Source organism: Styela clava, chromosome 8 (genome assembly GCF_964204865.1).
Source record: "Styela clava chromosome 8, kaStyClav1.hap1.2, whole genome shotgun sequence".
NCBI classification, from domain to species: domain Eukaryota; kingdom Metazoa; phylum Chordata; class Ascidiacea; order Stolidobranchia; family Styelidae; genus Styela; species Styela clava.
The window spans coordinates 11,785,285-11,796,548 of record NC_135257.1 but is presented as its reverse complement, the minus strand read 5'-3'; the positions used below and the strand labels follow the sequence as shown (position 1 = coordinate 11,796,548).

At 34.4% G+C, this 11,264-nt stretch overlaps 1 protein-coding gene across 2 annotated transcripts; it reads right to left on the bottom strand.

The window, feature by feature from the left end:
* Positions 1-878: 878 nt before the first annotated feature.
* LOC120346664 (dual oxidase maturation factor 1-like) lies at positions 879-8,288 on the bottom strand. Of its 2 annotated transcripts, XM_078115149.1 has the most exons (10): positions 8,078-8,288; positions 6,468-6,525; positions 5,990-6,124; positions 5,475-5,606; positions 4,995-5,148; positions 4,451-4,665; positions 3,774-3,911; positions 2,901-2,962; positions 2,518-2,595; positions 879-1,740 (listed from the first exon to the last, which is right to left on the bottom strand). In XM_078115149.1, the coding sequence occupies exons 1-10, from the start codon at positions 8,234-8,236 to the stop codon at positions 1,531-1,533; spliced, it is 1,341 nt and encodes a 446-aa protein (XP_077971275.1). In that variant the 5' UTR covers positions 8,237-8,288; the 3' UTR covers positions 879-1,530. The 2 variants fall into 2 exon arrangements, with proteins under 2 accessions (XP_077971275.1, XP_039272388.2); XM_039416454.2 differs by lacking the exon at positions 2,518-2,595.
* Between the last annotated feature and the right edge of the window lie 2,976 nt (positions 8,289-11,264).

The window sequence follows — 11,264 nt, the reverse complement described above, 5'->3', positions numbered from 1 at the left end:
AAATTTAGTTAGCACTTTTAGTGTACTTCAGCAAGGTGTTGACTTGCGTTGGCGACCCAGAAGGAAAATAACACGTTATCAATTGTAGGAAATCACATTTCTTGCACATTGTCTGTAAAATCCCACACGGAAAAGAAATAATGCCGTTAATTTATCAATATTTGGGGAAATATGATCTTGTATTATATTCAAGCTTCCGGTTTCTTGGTGCGCTATTTTGATAGGGCATACAGGAAATATTTTTCTAACCGAAAAATATTCTATTAGCTACGTAACGACCAGGATTGTAAAAACATTAGTAGATGTGTGTATGTGCTCGCAATATATATTAAGGTATAACAGATTACCGATAAATATAATTGTTGTCAAATATCACATATACGCTGATATGTTGTGCTACGTAGCAGATTACAGAACAATGACTGTCAGAACAATGGCAATGCTCACTTTATACACCATATTATCTTATATTTTGAAATCCCAAGGTGCGAAAACTACTTTGAACAAATAAAGCAGATGGTCTGATATCTCAAAAAGTTGACAGGTGTCACATGAACGGACGCACACATTTGTTCGAAGTAAGGAATGATGCATCAAACCTTCATATAGCCGTGTGCTTAAATCTATACCATAAAATATAAATCATAGCGAACAAATTCGTTTTTAGACGAATGCTGCCCAATTTTGAAACCCATGGAAATAACTCAAACAATTGAAATAGAGTTGAGCATCATTAAGGTTAATCGTATGAAACTATCTGTTCTACTGATGCATTGAAATATTGTTTTAAAATAGTTTTTTTTGTTTCAAACTCAAACAGCTGTTTGTTTCCAAATACCGCCTCAACTTAGATCAAACACGGAGTCACAACAACAATATACAGTCTATGTTGATTTACATAAGCAAGAGAGCAATGGAAAAGTCTATGGACGTGAAGGTTGTTGAGCACTCATTCATCTGGACACTTACGTATTGGCGCAATTTATCAAATATCAGGGAAATTTTGGCTACAACAGCAGGTCTACCAGAAGGAAGAGAGAATTTATATACAAATAAATATAATTAGTCTTTTAGTAATCACGTTTATCTTGATCAACTGGAAATACAATAATCGATTAGTTATTAGTTGAAAAGAAATAAGATCAAAAATGATCAGACAATGTTAATTCTGTACAAAGATTTTTACACTGTACGTTTCATTAGGAATGCTGTATTTGTGAAATTTCATTACAATGTATTCAGTTTTGTGAAAAAAGTGTTTGATGAAAATATTACCTCTTTCCAGATTCCAGACAACACCAAACCACAAAAAAATCGAAAACAGATATATTGGTACTCTAACTATGTGTGGAAATTGAGGAAAGGTTGAAATATTGAATTACCATGCGATTAAAGTAGGTATGATGAATATTTCTGTGGGCATGAATCAATATTATTTAAATATAATTAACGTAACAGGACAGTAGCTATTTTCAGAAAAATGTTCGCAACATGAAATATCAAAAATCTTTGTTATCATAGTTTGAGCGGTTAAGCCATCGCTTCATTCTCCCGTATTGCACTCTCGTTTTCATATATTTCTTCTGGGTTATCTTCTCTGTCATCTTCTGCTGACGACAAGGCACTGAACGTAGGGGCGTCTGATGGGTGTACGTGAGAATGACTGTGTTGTCTTGGAGTGCGACGACTCTTCTTAGCCAGTGTTCGAGATATCGTGTTATTACTCCATCTTGACTGGGCCTAAAAGTTTTCAAGATTGCTTCATTTGGAATTATATAAAAGTTAGATGAGATAGGATTTTTCCTAATTATCCCTGAGACAAGATGTCTAAAAATTTGGTAAAATTATAAGGCAAACAGTGGTACGTGGACTACCTTGTTATAGCGAAGCCGAAGAGTACAGAAATTTACAAGTACGTAATCATCCCACTCAGGATTCGAATCTGTGAACCCATGCAAATCACTAAATAGCGATATATAATAGTGAGTGTTTGGACGCTTTGCTGTAGTAGCAAGCCCATTCACTTGAAAGAAAACAGGCCAGTAAACCCAATTTCATTTAAATAAACGTTGAAAAATATTATAAGCTGAAGCAAGAGTTTTTCTAGATTGCGTAAAAAATCAATAAAAAGAATCAAGAACATCTCAAAAAATTTGAAAAAAGTTGTAATTTCTCTTCACAGATAGACAAATTTGTTCTTTTTTAAGTATTTATGTAATCCCAATACGTTGAGAAATAACACATTATCTCTTAAAATATTTTGCACTGCCTCCGAGTATGTGTTAGTTGAAATAGTACAATCTGAAACATTTTGATAATGTTATTACAGAAAAACATAAAAAAATCACACCGTGCAACTAAGATAAACTAAAAAAAAACAGTTACTCTACAATCTCTACCATAAAAGTTTTGGAAATCAAACAACTTCTTCGTTAGCATTCAGCACTCCTAATTCTTAGACTTAAATCAGCTAATGTAAGTCAAGAACAATACACACGCCGACTACTATGAATATACTTGAGTGTGTAAGACGGCTTCGTATGCCATATTTTCCAGCTGGATCTCTGTCGTTAGCGAATTTGTTACACTTTGAAACTTGAAATGAAAACAGTTGATATATATGAAATATGCCGTAAATATATCAAAATCAATTGAAAAACAACAGAAAAACATTTAAAATTTTAATACACGAAGGCTTGTCTGACGGTACCCTCATAAAACCTAAAAAACTAAATGACGATGCAGTAAGATTTTGTGACATTAGGCTTTCGGTACTCATTCCTATTATCGAAATAGCGCATCAGCAGTCGTTTACAACTATACGTCAGTAATCCCCGTTGGGTTGAATACCGCCGATCTAACTTGGGATGTGCTGGAGTAAACACCTAAAATTCGCTCACCCGATTAATTCGTTTGGCAACTCCTCCGGTATGTGCTGTACTTCGTTCACCCATTTGTGGTTCTGTTGAAAGAAAAACAGTGAGAAAAGGTTTTAGGAATAGCAAGCACGCTTTGTTCCGCATGAGGCCCAGACAATCGTCTACTGATACTTCGAACATATATTCAATCAGAAAGACCGAAATGTATCTGTGTTCCAGTAAAGAGCCTGCTCAGTTTATTGCATCTATAGGCTGCTTTCATGAGAATAAACTACAGCACATATGAATTTAATAAAACGGTTTTGAGTTTAATTACGATCAACAATACATCTCGACTTGTTGGGATTGTCGGTGAATCTGTAGTGAATTCAAAGCACCTGGATTCAGCTGAAGACGCACCTCGTACACAGCCATTACAAAAATTCGTACCTTGCGGTTGTTTTGCATGATTCCAGATAAAATCAGAGATGGATCACAGCTCACTTTCATTTAAATCTAATAGGTCGCAGTTTTTTTTAAATCTAATTTAAATTCTTTTTTTCGTTCGGACTTTGCATATAGCTCATCATAAATTCTAACTATCCTAATTGTGCTATTATTTGTCAGTATCGCAAAGGCAATAGTAAATTAAACACTTAGATCAGTATCCAGTGCTATTGTCAATTCAAAACAAGCAATAAAAAATAGTCTCCAGTGTAGGCCATTATCATTGAAAATCGTGCATTGTAGAGAGCAATGGAATACGATTGTAATTTTGCAGTTATCTGATCTGTGATTTTTTGTACAGTACTGTTAAGATTGTGGATATTTCCGTGGCGAATTTCAAACTGTTATTTTCCACTTCTTTAACCGCCCAAATCCAATTAAATGTTTTCTGTGTTTGGCATGCCTCACCTTCCTTATTTACTTCTTCTCTCTGGTAAAAATATGCAGTGTCTTTCAATACGTCAATGTCGAAAAAATCGGAGATTACTTGTGCGGCCCATTTGTCCATGCACCAAATAATAAAACCGTACAGAAATGCCACAGCACCTAGAAATAGATTTACCAATAACTTTAGTTTAACAATGTAAATTAAGTATATTGCTAAATATCCCAATATTCTGATAAAAAAACAAGTTTTAGTAGTCAATTCAACCTGTTTTAATTTCTAATAAAACACGTGATATTTTGATGAAATAATCATTTTTATACGATCAATTTGTTGACAATGTATATTTAGAGAAAATGGGTTATTTATAGGATGAGCTTTGTTTTATTAAAACGGCGTCTTTCCCCAATCCCCACAAGAAGAGAAGACATAATAGCCTTTAGTAATCCAAATTGAGAAAAGCGTATCAAGATTAATATTGTTCCTAATGAATGAACAAAATATTAAATAGCGCTGGTAAATCTTTGTTTTCAAATATGTGTTATCTATATTATAAACGGTTTTTGAATAACGAGAATAAATGATTTGATCCAAATACAAAGTATAATATTCAATTCATTTTAATGGCGAATATAAAACCAAATGCTTTTGTATAACCCGATAAATGCCTGTTGGACATATGTAAAAAATATATACTGACCTCCGACCATAGTCAGCCAAAACGAAGAACCATAATGAAATTCTAACGATCCATGTTCAAACGGTATCACCAACGGCTGTGTTCCCCAACGTATAGTAGAATAGATTATAATGCTTGTAAGCATGCAACCTCCAGTCATCATGAAAACTACTCCACAATAAGATAAACACATTACAGATAATATATTCGAAATTATCCAGAGAGGAAACGCAGTCCTGAAAAATGGAAGTAAACCGATAAGGAGAGAAGTGAGTTCGAAGTTCATTGTTCAAACTTTCGTCTGTTATAGTGAATCCCAACGAAAGTACAAGAGAAACAATGGAGTAAGACCTATAGTTGTTTGGACATTTGCTTCATTGATATTTACTTGTTACCAATTTGTAGAACGGACAGTCACACACAGTAAAAAATGATCACAGTTGTTTAGTGAATTTGATTCTTTCAAATCTTCGCGCATGCCTGGTTGGAATTCAAACCAACAAATTTGTGTCCAGGTGGGCTTTTTTAATTTTTAATTCTTAACGATTTGTTTTGTATTTCTCACCATAATACTTGATAGGTGTACCATCCAGCAGTTCTATATGATCTTCCCCATCTGATCAGTTCTCCGTCAAGAGTAAAATATTCCGCAACCCACAAAATCGGAATTGGTAGTCCTTTATATTGCGCCTGACGAAACTCTTGATTTATTCGCCCCGCTGAAATGTTCAAAATATTTTTAGACAACAGGTACATTTTGAACACAAATTTGCAACTATACAGAATTCTTAATTGCAACTAAACAAGCATTATTAAAAACGAGAAGCAAACAGCTTCGTAACTGATGATATATGACTTTTCCAGTACCAATCTATTGGAAAACAATATTTTGGATGTGGCGAGTTTTGCTTTGGTGTATATAATCTAGAGTGATAGTAAAACCCACAGCTCGGAATATTCATCATTATTGCTTGACTTCATTAATACATAATGAATTTACTCCATTATTCGTGCAACATTATGTTCGCTAACAAGCGATACGTACAATATGGTCCAAATCCAAAACGTCCTTGTCTCCAGGCCCAATGGAATCGTTCGTTGTAATCGATACGTTCTATCCAATAAGTATTATTCTCCACAAGATGAGTCTGGTCTACTAATTGTTCCACTGGATGGCCTGTAATAAGTTTCATATCCTTTTAAAAAATTAAGAATGAAACCAAGCATTGGCTCACTTTCTGATTTCAATTAGAAAGACGGGCGTAGTTTCTGATTTCGGCCCAGCCCGAGACAAAAATAGAGATCGCTTGTAATTGTACAAACACACGCCTTTATGTCAAAAACTGCTATAAATAAAATAACTTCTGTTTAAAACTAGTTGCTGGTTACGTCAGTTTCGTTGTTTCTTTTCAGTCGAATGTACAAAGAAATTGCGAAATGCGTTAAACTTCCTGTTTCTCACATCTTAATATTATTTAAGTTAATACTATTTTTATCTTGAAGAATTGTCTATTTATAATATATTCGGATGTATTTGATATTCAGTTATATTGAATTGACCTTTCAATGTAATGTTAACAGATCCAAGACCAATTTTAGCTCCCACTGTGGCGTTGATTTCAGTCGTTGAAAATACTTTGTAGGGTGTCTTTGTTTCGATTTCCGCCAATTCCCATTCCTGTCCAATGACACCAACTATGAGATTAAAAAAAAAATTTTTGAGTTATTTTGTTATGTTATGTTATGAGCATTACAATTATTATGAGTGCCAGGTAATTGATATAAAGACTTCATCAAGTCTGATCCGTACATGTTGGGCAGCGAAATTTGAATATAGGCTACTTTAGAATTAAGATTTCAGAAGATATATATTTATAATATAGGCTTACATTTGCATTGTGTACGTTTTTGGCTTGGTTAAACCCACTAGCACGAGTGGAATTTGAATTAACTTTTCAGCATAGAATATTATTTACGAACTACCCTTCCAAAACAAACTGAATGTGAATTTGCTGAAAATTGCTTATTCAACACTTACGTAAAATAGCAGATCCGATAAATAATCCAACTGCAACTCGAATAAGGAAGTAAAGTCTCTGAAAAGTACAAATTCATATTTTAATACGATCCTCGTCGTTAACGCTTTGTGCCCGTAAAAAATTCCAGGGTGATGTCCAATGCTCACCACCTTATCATGGTGCGTATTCTGGGATGAGCGATGTCAAACCCCAAATATTTCAGCCTTTCCATACCGCGATACGCATGGATTGGTGCAAATCAAATTAAAACGGGCCGAAAAAAGTATTCAAGTTGATGATGACGTCATAATTTTGATTCAGAGTTCACAAAATATTTCAGCGCAAAATTATGATTTAAAAGCAATATCAGTGTGTTGTCGATGCTTGTAATTTTTTTTCTGAACATGATCAGTTAATAATACTATTTCGCTTGTTTCTAAACAAATTGCAACTTCCGACTTGCAAGAGAAACTAAATTGTTGTTTTCACATATTTTAAACATACGAAAATGCGTTGGGTTTTCAATTCCACGATATATAATGTCGTCTGTATTCAGACGAACCAGACTATATTTCTACATGAAGGGGTATGTAAAGGTCTTACAATTACATGGTCATTGAGCATGTTAAGATTTTTTTTAAAAAGAATACTCGTATCACCTAACATCGTGTTTCATCGTTCACGTATATATTGACACTCGTTATTCGGAATTCATAATTTGAATTTTGTAAAATATTTTTTCACATTAGACACCCAAATACATAACGTACTGTTGACACCATACGTACAAAAGGGGTATAAAGTCGTGCCGAATTTCTTCGTTAGCTTGGTAAATTCAAGTTATACCTAATACACTCGCGCGATGAGCGAATGTATCTTGTTTATTAGTTATCCCAAAACCCTTTATGTCACACTTTTTTGAATATCAAATGACATCTCTTAACCAAACATTGGGTGAACCACTAACTGTTGGCGATAAATGTTAGCCTTGTGACATGAGAAGTCATGTAAAAGCACCCATAGTTTAATCATTAGCTTGACCGTATATATGTCATAATTATTTGTCTATATGCATTTTTATTGAAATTCCGACACATTCACCAGTATCAGCTTGTTCGCCAAACGGGATAAACATGTTGTAGTAATTGTGCTTGCTTTGTAAGAATGTAAAAAGTGCGTTAGGTGAACCTATTCAAAGTGAAACTACTAGCATTCTGTGGTGGTCGTCTGTAACCATAGACTTCTATTATAGGAGTACATTACAATAATTAAAAGGGGACTTACGCCTAATGAAAACGAGTTTCGTTTTAACTTCAAGATAAACAAAAGAAGTAGAAAGTAAAATTCGGTTGCGATTTTGACGTCATTTTTCTCAACTTAAAGTTAATAGGACCATCATGTCTTTGTCATTAACAATGAGCTTAAAACGATACCAATTAATAAAAATGAACATTTGGATGTTTTGTATAGATATTGTTTCATCACAGATGGACTGAATATCTCAGATGACCCACGGTCTCTTTGACCGTTTGTTAATTTTGTTAAATTATGAAAAATAAGGTGTTTAATGGGGTAATACTTCGTGGAATTGATTTCGAGTATAAATCAGATTGCTATTAGATATATTCACCTTGATTCCGGGGAATCCTGGAACAACCAAGAAAAATGAAATTCCAAGAATGCAAAATGCTAGAATAAAACCTGCTTCAAGAACATCTGCAGTTACAGGATAAAAATGGGCACTGTGTTGGGTTGGCCCGTCGTTAACACGAAAAGCAGCATACGTCATTTTGCAAAGTAACACTCTCTATCACAATTCATTCAGATATTGTTAATATAAACACCCTGCAATTGAGCATAAATTAATAATTATTATCATTTGCTGACTTACCTACAACCGAAGTACCAATAAGCATATTATTTAATTCGGAATAACCACTATTACTAACCCCTTACTAATGCCAGAATTTTCATGCATATTCCCATGTTCAACCTAGCATAACTGGCGCAACTGATGTCTGAATATTTTTGGATGTACTCGTATCGTTATTACGTTAACACCCGAAGATCTCATTGAAAATTATTTTCTAATGCCCATACTGATGATTTATTCTGCCTTCTACGACGACGTCTTTCTGAAACTGAAAACTGGGGCGCAACTAAAATTCCCTCGCACGAACGTTGTTTGTCGTATACAACTCTCCTAAATACTTATTCGTCAAAGATATATCAATTTCACTTACAAAAGGCTTCTGTTCAACAAAGCTGATTCGCGAATGCGGAAGTAACCGAACGTTATTGTTTATGAGTGGGCTATCATTATACACTAAAAAAAAACTCTTTACTGAAATGTATTTATACGGTATTACAGTTATTATAATGCGCACCTCTGAGGTCAAATCAATTTTAGGTGGATATTCAACAAAAAAAACATATATCTGTGCAATTGTCATTATATACCTCGCAATCTTCATATTTTATCATGTACTAATCCAATTTTCGAATTTAGAGATATGTTTAATTTGGTCTTCCAATCCTCATTAATCAACACACCCACAGACAGATTAACTAACAATTTATCACTACGTCTTCGTCGTAATAGAATTATTTAATTTCCAAACGATATATTGATGCTTTTTTATTAATTTTTATTTATAATAATTACGATTTGTATATCGAGGAATTCTACACTTTATATATTTATACTCACAAGAGAATCCTTCTCTAATTTACTACATTTTTATAATTTGAAATTTAGCACACAATCCTGAATCCATACACAATTTGAAAATTGTAATTCTTCTGATTCATTTTATTCCTGATTTGGGATCTTTTCGCTTTCTTAATACTTTACTCCAAAAGTGAAAGTGAGTAAGCCAGAATAAAACTTTTGTTTGGTTAATAACTTTTGCAATAATGAAGTTTATTCAGTGATTATATACATGTACAAACATGGCACAATAGAAGATCGTTCAAATGTTTGTACTCCGATTATAAATTAAGTGACGATGCTCGATTTTTATTAGTAATGTGCTCACATAAACCAAACAAAAAACTGTTGCAATGTACACAAGAATTCAACAGAGAACTCACATGACGTTATCACGACTGTGATAAGGAATGAGTAGACGAAGTCTATTCGAAGTTATACTATCATCCTGGGATAATTGATATGCTTGCTCAATGGCGTGTGATATGTAGTATTTTGCCAAAGTCTCGAATGCCAATGCGGGAGAGGTTCACATCTTACCAGAGGTCTGTACTATTTACCAGACGCGTCGAAGTTGATTAACAAGTCGTTGATTTGGCGGTACCAAATAGTTTTGGGTAAATCCCGTCTGACTTCCCGGCGGGATATTTCAATTAACAGCACATATAAATGTGAATAACACTGCCTTATATGGAAACAATAAATGTAATTGATGATTCATAAAATAGTATCATTTAAGCAAAATTTTAAATTCATTTTTTAATTCTTGCGTTCGCCACATCTTGATACACCGTACAACCAACAAACCCCGTATCACATGTCGGTGCGTTTCTGGCTCTCGTCGACGAATTTTTGTCACGTGTTGTTTGGCCACTATGCATAAACAACTGTAAACAATAACACAGAAGTTGCAATAAAAGGTACTCCTGAAGTATGTGAACCAAGATGGCGGACCCCGGGACGTAGTATGTGTACCAAGTTAGGGTTAGGCCATAATTTTATTCCAATTTTCCTATTTTAGTTCTATTACGAGTTCGGGGACTAGCCAAGTGTCTCCCGTAGTATTTGTACCTGAAATTATGGCCTAACCCTAACCCGGTACACATACTACGTTCCGGTGTCTGCCATCTTGGTTCACATACTTCGGGAGTAACCAATAAAAATGTGAATAAATTCGTCTTGTATGTCACAGCATTGCACAAAGTATTTTTGATGCACAGGCCTTTGGGTACTGTTGGTTGTAAGGCTTTGCCTTTTATGCAATAACACAAAATTTCATAACGGAATCAATGCGCCGGGTTGTTAGAGTAATGGACAAAAACATGCCGTAAGCCCTCTTTGTGAATATCCCGTTAATAATGATATTAGTGCAGAATTTATCGAAATTCAAGGCAAATTTATTTTGTGTCGAGCTACAAGTGGAATTTTGTATTATTTGAGTTATTGTTATTATTTTTACTACCCCTCATAACTGTATTTTGTATGTTGGCCTGTTTGGCATTTAAAGCTAACAGAATGCCATAAAAGCCACTGTTGCTGTTTTCGATCGTGTGATTGCTCTATCTGTAATGTGTGATGATGAGTGTCGTTGTATTAGGCATTTATAACACACGGTGATCGTACATTTGAACCCACGCACATTTAGACCCATGTGTATATCCGCAAACATTTGGGTTAGAATAATAAATACATTGGCCATGAAAACTTGGCGCAAACAATTTAGATAGCAGAATTAAAGCCTTTTGATTATCATGATAATATTCTAGCAACTTGATTTTCAGATATACATAGTGACTCACATGATAAATCATTGCTACTATAGCAACATCAACAGCCACACGCTCCCATAAATTCCCACCACCCGATCCGCGCTTTGGTGACGTCATGTAACACCGCCCTGCATTTCGCAATTTTCCTACTAAGAGGGTGCGTTTATGTGACTACTGCCGGTCGTGAGTTATCAAATTGCGCAGCTCGTTACCATGAACTAAAAAAAAAATTATTGAAACAAAACGGACACAAAAATATCCGTTTGAGAATGAATGTGAATCTCTTCTCACTCGTCTTGAGTGAACTATGAACTATGGCTGAGTGAATACTTAACGAC

Coding starts and splice junctions, on each gene's coding strand:
- LOC120346664 (XM_078115149.1), bottom strand. CDS start 8,236: ATGACGTATGCTGCTTTTCGTGTTAACGACGGGCCAACCCAACACAGT. Junction 2,596..2,900: donor TTGCCAAACGAATTAATCGG/GTGAGCGAATTT, acceptor TTTCATTTCAAG/TTTCAAAGTGTAACAAATTC. Junction 1,741..2,517: donor AAGCCGTCTTACACACTCAA/GTATATTCATAG, acceptor GAAAACTTTTAG/GCCCAGTCAAGATGGAGTAA.